Source organism: Toxorhynchites rutilus, chromosome 3 (genome assembly GCF_029784135.1).
Source record: "Toxorhynchites rutilus septentrionalis strain SRP chromosome 3, ASM2978413v1, whole genome shotgun sequence".
Classification (NCBI taxonomy): domain Eukaryota; kingdom Metazoa; phylum Arthropoda; class Insecta; order Diptera; family Culicidae; genus Toxorhynchites; species Toxorhynchites rutilus.
Window position 1 is genome coordinate 294,752,169 of NC_073746.1, and position 23,618 is coordinate 294,775,786.

Consider the following 23,618-nt stretch of genomic DNA (forward strand, 5'->3'; position numbering starts at 1 on the left):
TTACAGTTCCATTGCTCCCAAAAACTCATTTTTCTCAAAGATATAACCTAAAAATTATGCTATGCATACTGGCAACAGAAAATCCTATTCGAATTGGTCGTGTAGAGGCGATTGCTGAACTGTTTCACCTTCAGTTTTCCACCGAGGAGCACAGCTCTCGAAAAATCATTTGAAAACGATTTTCAAAATTCAAATGATGGAAAAGGGTTCCAAAGAGGCCAGTTTGACATTGAAGACGACAGGCAGAAAGCTTAGTTCGATCAAGATTCGTTTTGTTTTATCGTCGAATTGGTACTGGCAAAAAAAAATAAAAGGTTGTATCTAGGACACGACCGCATTTTTGACGTAGAACTACGGAATTATATTATACAATCCACTTGTTTATCACTTTTAATATTATTTTAGAATGCATCGATTTTTTATCCATCTTTATCGTCACAGCAAACTTTGATACAGAGGGCTTCCTCTTCTTGTATCGATCTGTGTGTGTATATGTGTGTAAAATCAGTATTAGGCATGGATGGCATAAGTTCCTGAAACCGGGTCAAATAACTACGGAGTGCCATGACCAATAATTGATTCGTCTGAAGCTAGCGTTGACCAAAATATAACCAGAATATCAACCATGGAAGAGGCAGTAATATTTCGCAATAGCAACACTTTGCTACATGTTGCTATACCGTCTAAAACCGTTTCGAACAAATGGATAGGAAGTTGTACCTAAGCCACTCAGAATGTGCCCCTCTTTTAACTACTATGGATAAGTTATTTGAGTTATAGGATAACAAAAATTAGATTGATTGATTTCTGGGCTCTTAATAACGATATTTTTTTGGCGGATTCATTGCCGGAACGATTGGAGAAAAAGGTACTGGAACTGAATTTTTCTGCATCTACTGCAGATGTAATAAATCTCGACTTTTTGAATTGTTACCGAACCCGAGAACGATGATCGCACCCAGTAGTTTGCACTTTTAAAACTCGTTATTAAACTTCATGATCTTTTAACTATCCCGGCGGCGCCATTACAGGGTGATCAAGCGTAGCGATCGAACCTTTGATCCGAAACCGCGCACTGACGCTTTTGATATTCGCGCCATCGGTTCACCAATATCCAAAACCGACATAAGACCACAAAAATCAAATCATCTTGTTCTTGTTGATTGCTTGTTTACTGGCGCCTCAAAGGGTCACTATGCAACCGCGAACACAGAGAACGACTTCATCTGTCCTCTTAATTTTCAGAGGGTCCGATACTGGAAGGGTATTTGGTTCCGACACAACTTCAAACACACACACAACATCTCCACAGTGACTGAAAATTTGATCAACTCCGCCGACCAGTCGGCTGCGGAAGCCTCTAACCATGTGAAATATACAAAACATAGTTTGACGCCACCTATCGGGACGTTGACGTTGCCCTTTTGAACGTCGAATGGCCGACGCATTTATAGATTAAAATGTTGTTTGTTTTGCGATCTTCTCGAGCAAATACGCACGAATGAGTCATCTTCATAGCTTCGATACCTGTAGGTCAAAGTCAATCTGACCGCGGTTTAATATCTGTTATCAAAGCTTGACATAGACAAAAATGCGATCTTCATATTTATGGAACGCACATGTGTTCAGGGCAATGTCTCGGTGTACGGCATTCCAAAACCTATTGTTTTTGCTATTTCTAATGAACCTCAACATAACAACATTTTCGCATCATATTTTTAGTTCGATAATGTTGTGTGAGGCGGATCTCCCATACCATAGGAAGCGGGCGACGCCAACGGAGAGAAGAGATGCTGAGTGAAAGACAATAAACAAATCAGAAATAGCTTCGAAGAAAGACGAACACATACCATACACGCGGGGATTTTGATTTGCTGTTGTAGTCTGCCCGAACGCGAGATTAAGTTTATGACGTTTCAGAACAACGTAATGCACATATAGTGTTTACCCGCTGCGATGCCTTGCTGACGTCGATCTGATTAAGCCCACCGGGGTTAACGATTGGCAATGAATTTACGATTCCGTGTTCCTTAAAAATGAGCCTGAGCATTATCAGTTGATTACGCACAGTTGAAGGATGTGGTGGCAGTGGCAGTGAATACGCTCAAGAAAGGCATTCTTGCGAATGTTGGTTGAAGAAATTTATCATTATATATCACACTATATATGCATGTATCGATCATTTATGCATATATCGATCTACGTTTTCAATCGCCAATGCCAAATGTGGTTCGATGTGCTAATTCCAAACACAGCATGATAAGTTCGCGTGTCCCCACTTCCGGTCGAAAGCGCCTCTCACCTTGGCCAGCGCAGAGTGTACAATGACAATAACGAGCGAATTTTACTTGCAGACAAATATTCGAAGGCGTTGACTATATCCACTCGAGGAACATCGTGCACCGTGATCTGAAGCCGGAGAACATTCTACTGGATGACAGTCTGAACGTCAAGATCACCGATTTTGGATTCGCGCGGAAGCTCAAGGATGGCGAGAAGCTGTTTGGTGAGTGGCGGTGGTGCTCTAACGACTAGTGATCAAATAAATAACTTTTTGTTTTGTTTTTCGTCGCCTGGCGAATGCATTGCAGATTTGTGCGGCACACCTGGTTACTTAGCTCCGGAAACGCTGAAATGCAACATGTTTGAAGATGCGCCTGGATACTCGAAAGAAGTCGATATGTACGTATCGGGGCGTAATAATTGATGCTAATCTATTTAGAATGGACTCATAGATGCGAATCGAATCGCGAAAAATCGATTGCTGCGCTTCTTCCCCTCTTTGCGCGCTTCCTCCAGCGGGATGGAATTTGCGAGCGCAAGCCGCGATCGGTTGTGACTATTGCTACTGTATCGGTGCGCTCATCATGTTTTGTTTTTGTTTTCTCCCCCTCTGTTGGGCTTTAGTTGGGCCTGTGGTGTCATCATGTTCACACTGCTAGTCGGTTGTCCACCGTTCTGGAATCGGAAGCAGATGGTCATGTTGCGGAACATTATGGAGGGCAAGTACAGCTTTACTTCGCCGGAGTGGGCTGATATTTCTGGTGAGTATAGGCGGTATATAAGGTCCACTGTGTCCTTCTAGCCATTTAGAGGCGAATGGACTGAAAAGTTTAAAGCCTTTTTAATTCAACATTATCATCATCTGGCCATTCAATTACTTGCTATTTGTGTGTTGTTGTGTTTCAAGCTAGGAGAGTTTTTAAGAAGTATTGTTAACAAGCTCGTGAAATGGTAAAACAAGCAGCGCTCTCGCAAGACAAGAAATTTTGCAGTGTAATTCTTCCATAATTATTAATTTTTCTTAGAGGTGAATGAATTGCAAAGTCTTCAAAGTTTAAAGTCTCTAAAAACAAAGAAACGAAAAACTAATTTTCCTTGTGGATATCGTGGAACATTGTAAAATTTAAACAAACAATGTGATTAAATTCAGAAGTTTGATTTTCGATGCTTCCATATTTTGAACCCACCCAATGCTTTGTAAAAATATCATACTTAATTGCTAGATTTCATACACTTAACACGTTTCATTCATTAATGCCTTACATGTGTTCCAAATATTTATTGGGATTTGAATCAAGAAATCCATTATTTCAAATTCAATAAGATGATTTCATTCACAAAACTAATAGAAACATTTTAGATGATAAAATGAGGCCTGTTAGAATTCCCGGATAGGATCCATCAGTATTACAAAAGTGCAACGCAGTTGATGGAAGAAATTGGTCTACTGAATCTACCATAAATGCGGGACAGCTAACAAGAACAACAGCAAAGAAGGGTATGTTTTGACGAACGAACATGATGTGATCGAATCGCAGGCCGCTTTAATGAATAGACTAAGACAAAGCGGAGGGAGACTCTACCTGTATGAAGAACAATAAATATGAGTCCTTTGTGATTGTTGCTAATGACGGCCTGGACAACAAAAAGGGATCCGGGACGGATGGACTACTTACTGCTGAAAAATTGCTCCATGGAGGCGATCTGGCGTAGTGGTAACATCCATGCCTCTCACGCTAAAGGTCACGAGTTCAATTCTCACTCCCGACATTCTTCCAAAAATGGAAGTAAAAGTGACGAACCAGCCAAATGAGTTGAAAATCACTATAATACAGATAAAAAAAAAAAAAAAAATTGCTCCACAATTATTCAACCAGTCACTTCACTAAATAAACTTTCTGGAGGCCTGGAAAACTTGCAGCAGCAGGATGGTGGTACATTATCGTGTCATTACAATACTGTGCTGCATTAGTGAAGTATTGGACTGATGCACAACAGCAGTCCGAATCGAGGCCCCGATCCCGGTGACTATCATTTGTATATACCTGCCATGTGGCACAATCCCGGAACTATGACGGACGCTGCTCGAGGTGTTAGCAGGCTTGGAGGACCCAAAAATCATCTTGGGGACTTCAATGCTCATCACCACAACTGGGAAATGCAAACACCAGACGTCAGGAGGAATATAATCGCCGACCTCTTGGAGGTGTTGGAGCTCTTGGTCTTAAATGACGGCACTGATACTTTCCGTCGAGGTACCAGCAATACAGCCATTGATATTTCAGCAGCTAGTCTCAACCTAGGTGGGTAGGTTAGGGTGGAACAAAGCCGACGACCTTCATGGCAGCGACCATCACTTAATAATCATCAGATTCAACGGCCCACCGCCCCTACGACTCGCAGAGACAGATGGATCTTCGAAAGAGCTGACTGGATAGCTTTTCAAACATCCTCCGACAGTTCAACCACCATTGCCACATTCAACAAAACCATCATGGAGCCACCGAAGCCTCCATCCCAAGAACGAAAACCACTTCGGGGAAAAAAGCGCTGCATTGGTGTGGTCAAGAAGCGGAGAAAGATTTTGCGTGCGGCCAAACGACTACCAATCGAAGACCCGATGAAGGAAGCTGCCATGAACAGGTACCGAGCGCAATACATCAGGGTACGGCGGTTAATCCGAAAGGTCAAGTTGGACAGTTGGACTGGTTTTCTGGAGTCTATCAACGAAAACCAGTCCTCTGCGGATCTTTGGCGCAGAGTAAACGCACTAAATGGGAAGAGAAGAGCACAATTCCATTTTTAAAGTTGATGGTCTAACCCTCAGTGATCCGGTAGATACTTCTAACACGCTCGGGAAATATTTCGCGGGACTGTCCTCGATCTCCGAATATGAGCCCGAGTTCATCCGTCGACAGGGAGCGGACATCACTTCGGTCAGCAACTCTGTGGTCCCTGTGAGTTGTCCTAATGATCCTCTCAACCGGTACTTCACCATCGAGGAACTTTCTGTCGCTCTACGTTCCGCCAAAGGTGAGTCAACTGGCCCTGACGGTATCGGCTATAAGACGCTGAAACAGCTGTCCCTGCTCGGACAGTCCGTCCGTCTCAGCATCTTTAACGACCTGTGGAATAGACACGAATTCCTCGAGGATTGGAGACACAGTCAAGTAACGTCCATACCTGAGGTCGGCAAAGCAGCAGTAACGTGAATGGCTACCGTACAATTTCCTTAACTTCCTGTTCATCCAAGATCCTGGAAAGAATGGCGAACAGACGCCTGGTTACTTTTCTAACCGGAAACAGGAAATTGGACTATCCACAGTTCGCATTCCGACCGGGTATGGGCACCAACAACTACTTCGCGACCCTCGGAGACGTGTTAGCCGAAGCCAACAGGAACCGCCAGCACATGAAGATGGTAGCACTGCACCTGGAAAAGGCAAACAACAGAACAAGCTCTCCCATCTATAACAAAGCACTACGGACTATCTCCGGCCTCCTGCCATCAACACCGGCTGCCTCTGTCTCTGATCGTAGCCAGAACTGCCAGTTTTTTGTCGAAAGCCAGCGGTAGGGGGGGGGACTCATCTGACCGCCCTTAGCAACACGATCGTACAGCGTGTGGCGAATTCCAACCTCCCCCCGATGGCAAAACAATCCTAGTTTGGTGCGAACGATTGGAGGATCCCAACTGTTCTCCTCAAGAACGTTATCAGGAACAACTTCCGAGCCGTAGCTAGCACGACCGGTCTGCTAGAATATTTCGAGGCCATCATAGCAGAAAAATACCGTCTCCACGAGATCAGATATTCGGACGGCTTAAAAGGACCATCAGGGGTTAGATTTGGGGTAAGCAATAGTAATAATAGTCTAATTTCCAGCAAGAATCTCGTGGACATCTGCCAGGTTCTCTCGACCGAGGTGGCCGGCAACTTCGAGGCAACCACAATTTCATCTTCCAAGCCGTTGTTGATCGTCTCCGATTCGGCGAGCGCCATTGATGCCATCGGAGCAACCAGGTCCAAACATCCATGGGTACAGGCCACCAGGAAGTACCTATTGCCCGACACTGTGCTCATGTGGGTCTCCGGACACAACGGCATCGCAGGGAATGATCTACGAAATCTGCATGAAATTAGTTGAAGTATACGAGATGTCCTGAGCGACGATTCAGCGAGAGTAGCAGCGCTTTTCTGCTACTTGAATGATGCCGAACTATTTTTCAAGATTTAGTGTCTGAATAATGGATCAGTCAAGAAGAACCTTGTTCCTTCCCCTCCATGATGAAGAGAATAAGAACATTTCTTCTTCAACGCACGGCTTCCTCCTCACTGGCCTAGAGCCATGGTCCGAGGACATCATTGCCATCTGCCATCATTACATAATGTATACAATGTTTCGCGAAAGCATTCGATATGGTTCCGCATATCCAACTATCGGAAAGATGAAGCACATCGGATTTCCGGATTCCTTTACGAATTGGATTTCCTCGTACTTTTGTCACAGAACCGCATATGTCGCCCTCAACTCAATTCGATCCCGTGTCCTGAACATCACATCTGGAGTACCACAGGGCAGCGTTCTTGGGCCGATGTTTTTCAACATACAGTAGAACCTCGATTATCCGCGGTTAGAGACGTCGGTTAATCGTTCGATTAATTCAAATAATCGAATATCTGAAATTATAATCGAGTAATTTTGTGTCGAATAATTTAAAATCAAAATATGAATACATCAAATAATTGCCACTGTAATCGCGATCAATGAAGAAGAAATTTTTCTCGAGGTTAATGCATTTCTAGGTTAAGAATTAATATAATTTTTTTATCCAACATTTTTTCATCCAGTCATCTAACATCGACAAGAATAACAACGTGATACGTGATTATGACAAGAAATAAATATTCGCTCGATTAATCGAATATTGAAAAACAATTATTCGAATGAATCGAATATTGAAAAATGCCCCAACGATTAATCGATAATCGAATAAATGAAAAATTATTTGACAATTGATGTACATGACCTTACAGATGGATAGTTTAATGATTCTTGTATTGATAAAACATAGTTTTCATGCTGAAATATTTTTTTTTTGTGTTTCAGTAATTTACTGTGTTATCCGCGATTTTCGTGATCCGCGGTGGTTAGCCCAACTATTTTACGGATAATCGGGGTTCTACTGTATTATTTACTAGCTAACCCGGCAAACCTCGTCTTGTTCAAAATGGATATGAATACTTTCAAACAGAGAACTGGTTCTCATTGATGGATTCCGGAAAACCAGGTCAACTGCTCATCTTAGTCTTCCTTATCAGCTGCTGCACGCTCAAGTGTTGCGTTCAGTATTTGTTCATGGCCACTTCCTTCCCCAAGCCATCAATTGGTATTCGTTTGGCCGCACGCAGGAACTTTCTCTTCTTACTTTTCTTCTTTTTTTTGGCTTTAAGTGGGTTTAAACTTTTCAGTTCATTCGCCTCTAGGGAAGTTCCTCTGCTTCTCTATTCCTCTTTTGATGTCCTCGTACCACCAGTGCTGCGTTCTCTTACCAAGGTTGGTTTTAGATTGTGGAATTGTAGATTCCGCCGCTTCCATGATGATCTCGTTGAATTTTGCAATGGTGGTCGGGATGTCTTTGGTAATCAAGAAGTCGAAGGAAATTTTGTAGGCTGCTCAGTCAGTTTTATAGTAGATCCATTTAGGTCTGCGAGTGGTGGGGCGTTGAGTGCGATGTAGATCGGATGATGATTACTACCATGTAACTCGTCGACCTTGTTCCACCTCAGCTTTTTCATCAAGTGGACTATATCACGATGATATTTGTTATAAATTTTATTGTAAACATGAGTTGAGTAGTCATTCTCTCATATCTTGATTGAAACTAGCGACTGAAACCTTTTTTGTACAAATTTATCCTGAAATCCGTTCCAAACAAGTTCAAAAACAGCTTATCAATAATTTTAAAAAATTCTCACATTTTTTTCTCTCTCTTCTCGCACCAACCAGAGGACCCCAAGGATCTGATCCGCAAGTGCCTGGTGGTGGACCCGGTGAAGCGTATCACCGTCACCGAGGCCCTGCAGCATCCGTTCTTCAATACAGTAGTAAGTAGCGAGATGTGCTCCGCAGTTACGGCATCGAGGTTGCTATTAGCTCAGCGTCAACAGCAGCACTCACTGATTTTTTACACTAAAACGACACCACCATTCGCCTTTGCATCATCCGGCCGTGCACCGTTGTTTGAGAGACCCCTTTGGGCGGCTACCCTAATATCTGAGTTGTGAGCTTCTGAGAGGGAGAGGTGCGTTTCTTGGTGGTGCCATGATAGTATGCGCGATTTTTCTGCTTGATTAGCGATTTCTAAACGGGCAGATAAAATTGGTACACTGTGAAACACGAACATTCTCGGATTCAATCTAGGGTTTAGAAAGGATATCAGAGCATTATTTTATCGGTAGATCATTGTTGAAAGAACTGTTGTCACCAAGAGATGCACCATTCCTGAGTTTTCTGAGTGCAGGCACTACACTTTTGTTACATACATTTCCAATATACTTCCCATTAATTCGATAGATATACATATAAGTCGAGCCCGTAGTCATTTATATTTTCAGAAGAAACAAACATACATCTACCATCATTTCCACCCAATAAGACGTGTGTTACCTTCTCGATTGGATGATTTTATTGTCTTTGTTCTAAATCAACCGGTCGCGTGCTTAGCTCGGAAGAGGGCATGTTTCCCCCCCGAGAGCTCCGTGTTATTGGAGTGTCTCCAGTGATGCGATGCTTCCCGGCTTCCCTATTAAATCAATTTATGTTTTTTTTTTTTCTGTTTGACTTTTTTCGCTTCCGCGCGAACAATTGCTGTACACTGCCATTAAATACTACAATAGAGATCGTCGAATAGTCAGCGAGAGGAAAGAAGTTTGCAAAGTGACTTTGAATAAAACGCGAAACGCGAATGCCGCAAAGAGAGGTGCTATATCGCAGAATAATTTACGGCTGATGTGATGGATTCAACAATACACAGCGCCAATTTTCTATCACATGATATGCCGACACAACGCGGTATGTGCGAAAATGGTTGGGTAAAGTAGCGTCTTGTTAGCAATCCTCTCAAAATAACTGTCGGCGTCAGCTGAGCACGGGTGTGAATGTCGGATATATACGCGTAACTTACACCCGCTGGTGGGTGGACGACGCGTGTTAAACTTTTTACTTTTTGAGCGATGTTTTATTTTATTATCTTTATAACTCTTTATAATATTAACTTCACTTGTGTCACACAAGCGAACATGTAATTTTTTTTGTTCTTTCATCGACCAATAATTAGCTCGTCCATTAGCGCGCTTCTGTAATTTCGGGGGATTTGTTTTTCGAATCCGGCTGTTTTTCTTTTGTTTCGCCGCCTGCACAGCACCAACGAAGCATCCCATTCATGATTTTTTCCTGTGGCGACCTTTGAACGTTCGTGATATTATTAGATCTTTGTGGGTTGTACGAATTCTACGGTTTCGTGGGAACAATTTTCGTCGCGTCACACAATTTGATTATCGCGTAATAGGCATGATCGATTGCTGCCTTCTTGAGAATTTGAGCGACATGTGACGCGTGTGGTTCATCGGAGGACATCTCGACAAGCGTGTATGCAGCTTAGCTGTACTGCTGTACAATAGAGAAAGTCGACACAACCTATTTTTATTAGGACTAGGCGTGTTGAATATTTTTTTATCAAGATAGAATTTTATTCGAAGTACGGCCACACATTACGGAAGAGTGGTACTGAAATCTGCAGAAAAGCATTAGACTGGAACCCGCAAGAACATCGCAGCAGAGGCAGACCCAGATATCGAACTTATTCTAATTAAGTGCATACGGAACAATGTTAGACATAGACAACTCAACGTGTGCAACGTGTGCCATCGCTATATGACTCGGATTGTGAGACTTACCGTTCAATCACGATCCTGGATGCCACCTATAAAACTAAGTCTCGGATATATCAGGCCGGATTCATGCGCGGTTGCTCGAGGACAAACCAGATATTTTCCATGCGCCAGATCCTTCGTGTGTATCAAGTCCCTACACAGCCCTTCCTCGTCCACTTATGATACCATCGATCGACGATGCTCGGAGAGAACTCGCAAGCACTTAGTGTTTTCGAACTCCGAGTGTTAAGAACAATATACGGCGGTGTACAGGAAATGAGTATGGAGAAGGCTAACCAAGCATCTGGAAAGTCGCATGTTGCAAGATTGTCGGGCAGCAGCCCTGTAAAGATGGCGTTTGCATCGAATCCGATTGGGACAGGACAGAACAGGGCCACCACCTGGGCGGTTGGATCAGGTGGAGCAGGACTTGGCAAGAATTGATGTGACAAGGAGTTGGAGAACTGCCCATATGGAGCGGATTTATCGGCGAAACAATGTTGTGAATAAGATCCAATCTCTTCTTCGTCGCTAGACCAACCTGAACGAGGTGGATTATAATCGCCGCACATGATAGTACCGGAGCTGACATTCACATAAAGTTCATGAGCGGAGGTTATGTGATCTGCTATTAGATCAGCGGATGTCATGTTATGTCCGGTCTTCGAAAAATCACATCGTAGCCGCATTCGAGAGAAATTATGAATCACCAACGTCGGCAGTGGAACTATGCTGCAATAGAACCTGATTGAGTGCTGGGGTCAAGATAATAGAATTAGAACACTCCCTTGTGATAGGGACCCTTGGATTTTTACCGTCCTCAGCATAGCCTATTGGAACATCGATTATGTCTGCATTGTATCTACTGGTGGTGTGACGGATGTTAGTGTCAGGTTGAAATCAGGAGGATTCTGAGAATTTTGAGCAGAAATCTACTCAAACTCGCGGAATATGATCTCCTCCGGTCAAGTCGAAGAGTTCATTGCTTTAGATTCCAGAGCCAGCCCAACTTTGAATGAGAAGAAGGTCATGTTGTTGATGTCTACTCCTGTAGCTATCAGTTTAACTATCTCAGGATCCTGGATTCACTTCAAATTTGTACGCCTTATTGAAGACATGTCCGCATTGGACACATCGGGTCGTATGCGAGACACGTAGAGCCAAACTTTGGATGTTGGTTTTACACTGAAGGCAAGAGACACCACATCATGCCCAATCTGTTTGGAGCCAAACTGACATTCCGACAAATTGCGGTTATGTCTTGGTAGCTGTTGGCGCAATCGTATCATGTATCAATAACATGACAACTAAATCTGAGCCCAATTCGAAATCTGGGATTGGAACCTTAATTCTGAAGCTGGCGTAAATCAAGAATTTGAAAATATTATTTGAAACTAGAATTCGGATAGGGAATCTAAACCTGAACTAAGAAGTTGGATCTCGAATCTCAATACTAATCAGGAATTTGAATTGTGGGTCTCACCCTACAATCTTAAATCGGAATTTGTATATGTAATTTGGATCTAGGATTTGAAGCTCAATTTGATTTTTGAAAATTAACTCAAGAGTCTCAACCTTCAATTAGAGATCGAATCTTTGGTCTGAATCTGAAATGTCAATATGGATTGTGAATTCTGGAATCTAAATCTATGATTTGGATTTGTACTCTGACTATATTCCATTTATTATTTATGTTCAAATGAAGTTTGTGTAATTATGATATGGAAGTTGTAATCCGGAATCTGGATTTTCGAATCTGGAGTGGCATTTACAATCTGGAATTCAATACCTGGTGCTTACTTGTTTAAATTGAGAATTAGACATCCGAAATTGGAATCCGTATCTTGAAGCTAGAATCTAGAATTTAGAATCCTGGTATTCGAAATTTAAAATCTGTAAAAAATTGGAATTTATAAAAAGATATTGAGGGATTGGTCGATTCTGTCGTAGATGAGAAAACAGCAATAACCGAGAATGCGCCAGACGAATTTTCAGCGGAAACCGAGGCTACAAATTCCACTAGGCCTTGAGATTCGATAATTTTTGGAACAGCTTCGATGATCAAGCAGGATTTTCAATCTCTTAGCGTTTTCTACCAACAATTTATTAGGTCGAATTACAGAAGAGTACGAATGTAGAGGATGAATAATGATCTTTATGGCGAATCTTACCCCCAGAAGATCGATAAAATAGGACAAAGTAATAAGATTGCCCTAAGCCCTTTTGTCTATGAAGTTTGATGGCCAACAGTTACTTATCTGCTGATGTGTGGCTTTATTGTGGGTCAATATTAGTAGTGAAATTTCTTAAACGATATATTGTGGTTATTAGGTAGTTTCTCTCAGCGCAACGATAATGTAGATTGGTAATGCAACTGTTTTTAAAGTCAATGATCTTGTAATCGAAACGAATTATGATAAAATGGCCTTCATCAAGCAAAAGCACTGCAAACTTCTTTCCGCTCCGCCGTAAGATATTGTCTGCCAAAAGTTACACTCTTACTGACATTATACTATTCTTATTTTTCTTACTCTCCTCATTTTCAACTTATTTTACATTACACCGCACCTCATCTGTAAAAAACCAATCCAAACATAAAAAAACTGTACGTGATCATCGGTTCAAACAACAACTACCAAACGAAATCATCGGATCGCCAACATCACCACCACTCCGATTCTGAGCGCACGGGTGTTGGATCAAAAACGAAACAAAACAAAAATCTATATGAAAACAAATTATGTTATTATTTTTCAACCACTCTAACAACTACAACAACCAACAACAATATCGACATCAACCGTAAACAAAAAAAAAACCGTTCGTCGCATGTGGACCGACAGCTTTTCGAGCAAGATATCGGCCCGTTGAAGCGCAGCCTATCGGCCAAGTCTAGACGCTTGAGTCGTATCGCCGACCTGGCACTGGTAAAGTTGTCAACTGTTTTTGTTTACATTATGTTTGTTTACCCCTGCAACCTCACATATCAGAATAACCAAATATTATGCAATTGGATTTTTTTCCTAGTATTTATTTTTTTGTTTCTATTTGTGTTCGCATTTCTTCAGTTACGTTTTGCTAGTAAGCTATGAATCTAACGATCCTGATAAATTTAAAAAAGCGACTAAAATGTTTTGGCGATCACTACCACTACCTTCGGTCCTGATTCTGGAAAAACTGTGACCTGTGTTTGTCATATGGTTTTGAGTGTTTAGTTTTTATTTAACAATTTCTGTTCTCCGTTGCTTTTTTGTTTCATGTATCAAAAAAAAAAAACAAAGCAAAATTAATCGTTATCAGTGATAGTTGTGATCAGTGCGAGCAGAACCGAAGTCAAAATTCAAATCCCACTGTGTAGCCCATTGTGCGGAACCAAATCCCGTCTGCAGTAGATTTAGCAATAACGCATATTTGTTAATCTTTTAAAAACAACTACAAAACACCAACAACTGATGGATATCCTCTTATTTTCTTTCTCTTCATCTTGTTTCTCTGCAATCTACGTGTTGCAACGATGTGTGTGTTCCTTGCCGTTCCCGCAGAACGTGACGGAAAAAGTACGACTTGCAAAAGTGGTGCTCCACGAGCGTAAAACAATTCGTTATTTCTGCTTGCTAAGAATTCCGCACTTTCAAGTAGTGGCAGCACATGTTTTTGCTTAATCTTTTTCTCTTGGTTGCGGTAGAAAATTTTTCTTTTCCCCCGTTTCTTTGGTAGATAAAATGGGATTTCGTTTTCTGGTCATTACGTGGTTTCTGTCTCGGATTCATCATTGTGACATTTGTAGTGTCTCCTGTGCAGTTGAGCATCATGATGTTATGTGCTATTCATCTATATGTATAGTTCTCATTCGTATATTGTTTTATCTCTTTCCTTTTCTCATTCGTCTATTGGTTTTTTTTATTCTGTTCCTCTTTCCTTCTGGGGATATGTGCTATCGTTTTTTTCGTTAAATGTGCTGTCCAGTTGCCTGTGGCTCAACTTTCTGTTACAAATGCTGTCTGTTAGTATGTAGACAACTATCTCAAGCTAAGCCATTTTGCATATACATATTCTAGATTCACATTGCTAGGGCACACTCCAACCAGGGTATGCTCAATACGAAACATCTGGTTGGCGTTTGGCCTGGCGATGTACTGTCAAGGTAACTATCATGGCGAACCCGTTCATCAGTAACGACGAAAAACGAAAAATAAGAGCACCAAATGACGATAATCACTGATAAAATTGATGTTATTTTCTTTGGTAGTTCAAAATTGTATCTAACTCATGTTTGGCCAAATCCAAATTTAAAGTGATGCTTTGTTTGTAGCTCAGACGCTGCAAAATAATATTGAGAGATGCTTTTATTTTTTCTATGCGGGAAGATGTGCGAAACAGTTGGTAAAACTGATTAAAAAAAGGTTCAAGATGCGTTCAAGTAGAGTATGTTACATAATATTGTTATACATTTTTTTTTTATTTAATGTACCGGAGCTCAATCATCACAGAAAAATTAGAGCTATTTTTATCATTTTTACTAACTAACAACAAAAGCAGTTGATAGGAAGATAAAAATGATGTTATCAAAATTTTGAGCGAAATGTAAACGCAAGAAGGATAATACAATTGTTGTTTAGAGTAATTCTAAATGAAATCGTTCTAAAAATGCAGTAGAAATTTTTTATTTTTTATTGAAATGCAGTATGTATTTTTGATTCGAATGAAAGTTTATATTCCGTTTGGGTTGGAGGAAATATGATTTTTCAACAGCAAATGGGGTATTTTTGACTCAAGTGTAATTTTTGAAAAGGGCGTATCGATTTTAGTAAGAGAAATCTTCGATAATTTATATATCAAAACTGAGTCGTACCGAAAATGTGTTAGAAAGAGTTATACAGTATTGATGTTTAAACGTCAAAAAATATACACTGAGAAAAAATTAGTACTTTTTTTATTTACAAAAAAACTTTAATTTGCAATATCTAAAATATGTATTATTGTCTATTTTTTCATATAAAATAGAAGTCATGTAGAAAATCCAAAAAATCAATCTAAGATGGTAAAACTATTTTTGGCGAACTTTGTGGAACATCGAATTTTATATGAATTTTCGATACTTCGAATTTTTGTATGTTAACAATTGTATGTTTTAGCCACAAATTATGAATCATGATGTGATTTAAAACATAAAAGCTCACTCTCAATCTCATTCTAAATGCAGCCATTCTCGAGATATTTAATTAAATTGTTTTTCATTTATTGTCTTTTTTATAGTAGATAGGTCTTTTTAATATGTTTGTCGCGTTATACCGATATGTTCATGAAATTTTATGAATTTGCTTACAATTTTTCTACATGACTTTCATTTTATACGAAAAATAAAATAATAAATAAAAAACGCGTATTTTAGAGTTTTTTTTCTCAGTGTATATTTTTTCACGTTAAACATCAATACTTTATCACACTTTCTAAGACACTATTTCGGTACGACTCATGGTTTTTGAGATATAAATTATCAAAGATTTCTCTTACTAAAATCGAGACGCCCTTTTCAATAGTTACACTTGAGTCAAAAAATTTCCAAATGCTGCGGAAAGCTCATATTTCCTCCAACCCAAACGGAATACAAGCTTTCATTCGAATCAAAAATACTTATGTTTTGTCATTTGTCGATTTCATTTAGAATTGCTGTTTGACTACCCTATGTAATTTTTTTCGTCTCAATTCATTCTCAGGATATGTACGAAGTACGCATAGTGCAGAGCTTGCACGGACTAGCAGAAGTAAAGCAAAGACATATTAACTAAGCACGTGTAAAAGTAGTTTCGTTCCCCATTTAATTCTAGTGAATCTGTGAAGTCTAGGAGCGAAATCACTTCGGAAGATCGACGGTGTGTTGTGAATGAAAGAAATCACTCCGCAGGACAATTTTGATATATTTTAAACTTTTTGTTTTCTCAAATCTGGTGGAGGCTCGATGAAAAAAAGGACGTATAGTCATGACGCGTCAGTCGCCTAACCTAAAATCAAAATTTTCGTTGTCATATGACCAATTTTAATTTTTTTTAAATGGCGTATTCAAAATCACTGATCCTTCTTTCAAGAAATCGTGATTCATAACCCAGATCCTGATTCAAATATAATTAAATTAAATATAATTATATAATTAAAATCATGTTCCTGCAATATTAGTAAATGCATACTGCTGCTGGACATTACGACTATTTTCACCATAAAAAATGATTATATCTCGAGAACGGTTAGTTCTAGGATCAAACGTTATCAAACGTCGAACTTTGTTGAATAGGAAGGGTTTTCCAATAAAAATGTACACTAACACTCGGCCACGGGAGCACGCATTTAAAATATCATTTCTTCTAAATAATTTTAAAAAACGCGTATTATTTTTCCTGTGCACCCGTGGTCGAGTGGTTAGCGTCTCACATTATATAGCCGGGTGTTCGGGTTCGATTCCCGTTCTGGCCGGGGGATTTTTCGTCAAAGAAATTTCCTTCGACTTGCACTGTGGTCACGCGTATTCAAGAACTTGCCCCTCGGAATACATTCAAGGCGTGTTATCTGGCTTAAGAAATCTCAACTAAGTATTAATAAATGACGCTAGTTAATGCATACGTTGAGACGGCAAAAGTTCCACAGAGAACGTTAACGCCATTCAAGAAGAGAGAAGAAGTATTATTTTTCCTAAAAAATTAATTTTCGAACAATTTTGTCAAACAATTTTGTCAGACATCTGGATTCCTTTTAAAAAATCAATCGTGATTAAAACTGGACAAATAATAAAGAAAATTGAGATTTAAGGTATCTTCCATCATATGTTACAAGCTTCAATAAAATCGAAGCGTTGGTTGCGTCAAAATTAGCTGTTCCTCGCCTGATTTGGCGTGGAATTGTGTCATATAGGAACTTAGCAAAAAAAAAAAATTTGGCAATGCCCTTAGTGAGTTTACTGCTGATAATCAGTATTGTAAAAAACAGACAAATGAAACACAATTTTCTGCATATCTCGAGAATTAATCAAACAAATGGAACCAAATTTGACATGTGGAGGTTTCAGGGATCAAAAAATGTTTTCCCCCCTATTCAAGGAAGGGCTGCAATACAAATAAAACACAAATTTCTGCATAACTCGAGAACTAAGCAGGCAAATGGAACCAAATTTGGCATGTGGAGATTTTAGGGGACAAGAAATGTTTTCATTGTGATACGACTTTCCTCCCCCTCTCTAAGGGGCTGCCATAGAAATGAAACACAAATTCCTGCATAACTCGAGAACTAATCACGTAAAGGGGTTTATTATATTTTCTGTATCAAACATGTATTCCATGTAAGGGTGAAACATGTTATTTGCAATTGATTGAAAAATCTTGAACGAGAATTGGGTCTGAAAATAATTTGATATTGTGATGACGAGTTCTGGTAGAAGTACTAGGAAATTTATAGTAAAAGGAATTTGTAAAGAGTCAAAACTAATCAATGAACAGTTCTGCGATTGAACCCATGGACGTTCGCTTAATAAGAAAACGTGAATGTTTGAAAGTATTTACAACAAAAATCATTTTGAGCGAGACGAAGTTTACAGGGTCAGCTAGTAGTCTTATAAATTTGAATCCAATGTAATCGTAGCCTTAGGTATCAGACAAAATGCTCATGAATTTCCATTTCAGTTAACCATTGACCATTGGAGTTGATGTGGGTTTTTATCCGCCAAGCTGTATTTTTTCCATTATGCGCAGATTGCAATTGAGCTGATATTTCGATAGTAACAAATGGAGAATAACAGTATCCCCGAGCAACACGTGAAGAAATGGCGACGATTACAAGTTGAAGTTGGTATAAGATGGTATCTCTGAATGCATCTCTGATCCTCGTTCCTCGGACAGTGTTAGCTTTGTCAAAGCTGAAGATCAGCAGAGAGACTGCGATAGCCTTTAACGCGTTTACGTTGTCATCCGTAAATACGTCAGTTTGCAGAATATAGTTCAACCTACCCGAGAACGTGTTTTTCTGTCTCGGTAAACCCAATGAGCCGCCAGAATCTGAGTTAACGGTATATTTTTCAACGAACCATGTCTCGATCAGCATATGTAAGATCAGCTGAAGATGGTTGATTCATGATTCATTATTTTCCTCGTGAGAACAATACACAAGTTCGACACATGTTGCCATTTGTTTTTTTTAAGTCATCCATTCTGTTTGTCTGTCTCACTGAGAATGGACACCCAAAATATTCTAATTCATTTCCAACCAACTGACAGTGAAAAGAAACAAAAAATCAATCCGAGGAATATCATCTCATTGATAACGTGTCAGACACTTATACGCGCGTTCATGTAAATGTTTTCCTGATTTATATCTTGTTTGGTTTTGTTTTGGTGCCGCTTACTGCGCACCAGAAACAGAGCATTCTTCCTTCGATGGGTTTGGTTCATTGTTTTACGACAGAGAAAATTTGACCAGGACACAATGAAAGATATTTTGATATTTCTGTCCATGAAAATAAGATCCGAACAAAACAAACGTGGTAATGAACAATTTTGCATCTCTGGTTGACACACTAGGTCACAAACGGTTATAAATTTGTTCCTTTATCACCATTATTGCATATTTCTAATAATGAACCACAAAACTATGATAACTTGCGAGTTTCTACCTTCGGCAGTACATATAAAAACAACAACGTCACCAGACAGTATGAAACCGACGCGGTGTATCTTTTCATCGAATTTCCACCTTGGATTTGAAGCAGCGAACAGAACCACACCGCGATGTGTGATATCTTTCATTTCGAACATGCTATCGATCTTCCGAAGTAAATTTGCTCTTGCACTTTATGTCTAGAAAAATCGCTGTGTATGCCATCAGGATTAGGAACGGCTTTTAACTGTTCGCTAACTTCACTATATAGAGGACATTAAAGCTATTGAATACTTCTGGGGAAAGTAGATCGGGTTAGAATGAGACTTTTTTTTCGCTTTCGATCGATTGTAATCAAGCGTGGCATCTTTATATTTATTTCCTTTCATATGTAAATATTCATGTAAGCTTTTTTAAGATTTTTACGGTATGAACAGTCTCACTCAACCTTTTTCCTAACATGTGTACATTACCTTTCAGTCAATGCTCGTATTTTCACAACTAAATAATCCCCTCTATTACGCGTGGCGAATGACGTGAGATGGCAAAGTTTTTTGCTCCATTGTGGGAGCCACCTTACTTAGCTTTTATTCGATACCGAATCGACAACATATAAGGACACGCCTTCTAATCTCACTTAGTGACAAACTATTGTCACGGCATTCTCGCATTCGGGAATATTGTGACTTGAGCAATCTCACGTCATTCGCCGCGGATGATAGAGGGGAGTATTCACTCGTTACAATGCCGTCCAAGTTTCAACACAGGAACACATTTCCAGAATGAAATCTGAAGCATCTTTGATGCTGACGCAAGTCTTAGCGAAATGCTATTTATGACATCATCCTTTTCATGTCTACAATCCACTGAGAGACTTCACAATTAATGGCTGTCCATAAAATAGGCTGACCTTTTGATTTGTTTCTCTATCATTAACACATTGTTCATTTAGATTGTATATAACATAAGTTCCAACTTCGTCATCATTTCGCACATCTTCTCGAAAAACAATTTAGAACAATATTGTACAGAATATTCCGAACAGTGGCTTTCCTTTCGAATATCATAATTTGATTTGGCAAACAATGGATGAAAATTGATCTATCACTCACGCGTATAATCTAAGCTCGCGAAGGAAAGTCCCTCACTCCACTAGAAGCACGTTTGTTTGCGATGTTTTCTCCCTTGCTCTAATTGGCTTTCTATCTTCTAACGGGGTTGGGACGATTGCACTAACAAAAAGAAAACCGAAACACTTTTTCTAACCTTCATAAGGTGCAATAACGAACAAAGCCCGTCGAAGTTTAGAAAATGTTATTTTACATAGTTCTTTCACGCAAGCAATGTAGATTTGAGTAAAAACTAGCATTTATTGCAAGAAATTTTTTAAAAAAACCTAGAGAAAGAGTTCGTCTTTCTATTTCCCTTCTTTTTCTCTCTTTTTATCCATTCTTTCTTCTCCATTCGCAGGGAGCAAAGCAAACAAACAATTCCGACATTGCCAATGATAATCGTCATTTGTGCTCTTGTTTCGCGAATATCTTAGCTTGTTATACCCATGTAAATTTATTCCAGATAAGAGAACCTTCATATGTGATCAATATTAACGGATTGCTTTTTTCTTTTCTTCTTCTCTTTTCATTAATTTTGTTCCGCTCGTTCGGTTTATTGTTCTTACCGTTACGGCTATTGTTTTCACGTGTCCTGTTCCGTTTATTGCTCGTTTTATCTTTGCTGGCGACACGCGCGTTCCCGATTTTCTTCCTCAATCTAGTTACGCAAGCAAAGTCAGTTTAACGCTAGGAAAAAGTTTCAATTCGCTATATTATGTGTTAGAGCTGTGGTTAGAATAAAGAGGCTGCGATACACACCGGAACCATTGCGGGCCGAGGACGCCCTCAGGGACCCCTACCGCATCAAGGTGTTGCGAAAGGTGAGTTTGTTGTATTATATGTTCTTTTTTTTTATCTGATCTTAATGCTTTCGTAGGTCATCGACGGCTGCGCATTTCGGGTGTATGGCCACTGGGTCAAGAAGGGCGAGGGCCAGAATCGGGCTGCCCTGTTCGAGAATACGCCTCGATCTGAGATTTACAATCTTTATATCAACAGCCTTACTCGATAAGCTGTGATCGGAGTGAGTTGGAGGGCGAAACAAAACAAAGCTAACAATAGTGGCGCGAAGGAGCATGGAACGGATTCTGCAATGGAGCCTTCGCTACAGGTGGATGACAGATGAGGATGCCTGGAGATGAGGAACAGTTATAGTTTGGCACTTTATATTGCACTGTGAACTACCACCGGAAGTACCTTCAACGAGTGCTTTCCTTCATCGTGTGTGTTTGTGTGTGCGTGTAAGTATGTGAAGTTTTGCAACCTTTTGCACTGAAAGATCGAACGAGCAGGCTTTTGAGAGAAGTGAATCCGAGGTTATTAGTAAAGAATGGTTTTTGCCAGTAGTTTGTAATATTAGTTAAGAAAATCATTATCGTTTTGTTTATTCTGTATTTTGCTTCACGTTTGAGTAACATTTACATCGTCATTTAGTTGGTAAGGCAGCAAGACATTACAGCGTTAATCCTAGAAAAAAAAATGAAAAAAATTATTGAGTGGCGATATTCTGTTCTTATAAATTGGATATTATTTACCGTTAATCATAGTTTTCTAGGTTATGTAGAATTCAAGAAGCTAAACGGAAAGCAATGCTAGGAGGTGGTGAAATTAACAAAGGATGTGTGATTTTCACATTACTAGCACTAAGATGAAATAATCCTGTAGCAATGAGTCGTAATAATAAAATATACCTTGAATTGATGTTTGCAAAGGAGCATTACAACCTGATAATTATAAGATATTATTTTGTGTCTCAAGGGTAAATAGTTTTGAAAAATGTAGCTTTATCACATGTCCTGCCTCGAGATCGACGAAAATCATTCTCTGATAGTTCATCAAGCGAAAACTTGGTTTATTTTCTCGAATAACCCCTCAATTTCAAACTGAGAACATTCGATTTAAGCCATTGATCAATATGGAGCGTCGCAGTTTCTTGTGATGGAGTGGTTCAACTTTTGTTCTACTATTCTATCTCATGCAATCGATGGCTTGTCGTCAATGGTGTATTCTTCAATTTTAACAAAGTTTATTATTAATGTGCAACTCAGACCAAACAAGTCTGGTGGTTTGGGATGTTTATCTTCTGTGAAGGTAGATGATGTTGGTTTGTCCAGTCGAAAATATGATCATGGTTTGTCCACTTTTTTGAATGTTCTAGTTCAGCGCATCTGTGTCAAATCAGGTATTCAAATGTTTCAAAACATATTAATAAAATTATCTTTTTAATTATTTACAGTAGTTTTACAGGATATTTTTACGGATTCACATGCTTTTAAGGTATATAAAGTCCACCTTCTCCATTGTCTATTGGTATCAATGCGCCTCTCATTTGAGCAGACCCTACAAATATTGTAAACATCGTGCTTGCACACGATTTGTATCAGATTTAAAGGGTGTGTCACATCAAATTGCATCACGGAAAAAACGCTGTAGAAATTTAATTTTTAGGAATTATATCTTCAGCTTTCGCTTATAATCAGATAAGAGTGTATAGATCAAGTTGGCCATGCTTCACTGTAAATTTTTTGTAAATTTGGAAAAAATGTCGTCGAACGAAAAAGAGCGTCGTGAATTAATCCTGCGCACTCATTTCGAGAATCCGGAGTTGTCACATCGGGACATCGGTAAGATTCTGGGAATCGTCCAATCCACGGTCAGCAGAGTACTAAAACGATACTTCGAGAACCTAACCATCGACCGGAAGGTGAAGAACGGCAAAAATGGATGCTCCGTCGGTGAAAAAGATCACAAGCGCGTAGTTAAGCAGTTTAGACGTGATCCGAGAAGTTCGGTCCGGGATGTCGCCAATAAGCTGAATTTGTCAAGTTCATTCGTCCAGCGGGCCAAGCAGCGGGAGGGCCTGCGTACATACAAGGTTCAGAAGGCTCCTAACCGCGACGAAAGGCAAAACATGGTGGGGAAGACGCGAGCCCGGAAGCTGTACACCGAAATGCTGACGAAGCCGCATTGCCTGGTAATGGACGACGAAACCTACGTCAAAGCGGACTTTCGTCAGCTGCCGGGCCTGTTGTTCTTCTCCGCAGAGGACAAATTCAGCGTTCCGGAGGAGATTCGCAAGCAGAAACTATCCAAGTTTGCCAAAAAGTACATGGTGTGGCAAGCGATCTGCTCTTGCAGAAAGCGGAGCGCCCCCTTCGTGATGACCTGCACGGTAAACGGGCAGGTTTACCTTAAGGAGTGCCTACAGAAGCGCTTACTACCACTATTGAAGTAGCACGAGGGCCCGACCATCTTCTGGCCGGATCTCGCTTCGTGCCACTATTCAAAGGACGTGTTGGAGTGGTATGAAGCTAACGGGGTCACCTTCGTGCCAAAGGAAATGAACCCGCCCAACGCGCCGGAGCTTCGCTCAATAGAGAAATATTGGGCGATTATGAAGCAGGCCCTCCGGAAGAACCCAAAAGTTGTCAAATCGGAGGCGGACTTCAAGAGAAAATGGATTTCTGTTCAATAAAAACTACAACCTGACGTTGTACAGGACCTTATGGACGGGGTAAAGAGGAAGGTGCGAGCATACGGGCTTGGGCTCGAAGTATGAATAAAAAGAAAATGCCAAAAGTTGTTTAATAGTTTTTATTTTACTGTCTAACATTTTCAAAAGTATCGGTCTACTGGGCGAATTTCTACAGCG

At 40.0% G+C, this 23,618-nt stretch overlaps 1 protein-coding gene across 5 annotated transcripts in view; it reads left to right on the top strand.

The window, feature by feature from the left end:
- Positions 1-21,697, top strand: part of LOC129775127 (phosphorylase b kinase gamma catalytic chain, liver/testis isoform) — a 52,999-nt gene extending 31,302 nt beyond the window's left edge. For 2 of the 5 annotated variants that reach the window (XM_055779426.1, XM_055779425.1), the window contains exons 5-12: positions 2,355-2,506; positions 2,592-2,682; positions 2,908-3,044; positions 8,293-8,390; positions 13,061-13,144; positions 13,760-13,774; positions 20,629-20,787; positions 20,844-21,697. In XM_055779426.1, the coding sequence (XP_055635401.1) occupies positions 2,355-2,506; positions 2,592-2,682; positions 2,908-3,044; positions 8,293-8,390; positions 13,061-13,144; positions 13,760-13,774; positions 20,629-20,787; positions 20,844-20,978 (871 nt within the window). In that variant the 3' untranslated portion in view covers positions 20,979-21,697. Of the gene's footprint in view, positions 1-2,354; positions 2,507-2,591; positions 2,683-2,907; positions 3,045-8,292; positions 8,391-13,060; positions 13,145-13,759; positions 13,775-20,324; positions 20,415-20,628; positions 20,788-20,843 lie in introns of all 5 variants that reach the window. The other 3 variants (XM_055779427.1, XM_055779428.1, XM_055779429.1) reach the window with 3 other exon arrangements.
- Positions 21,698-23,618: the final 1,921 nt, after the last annotated feature.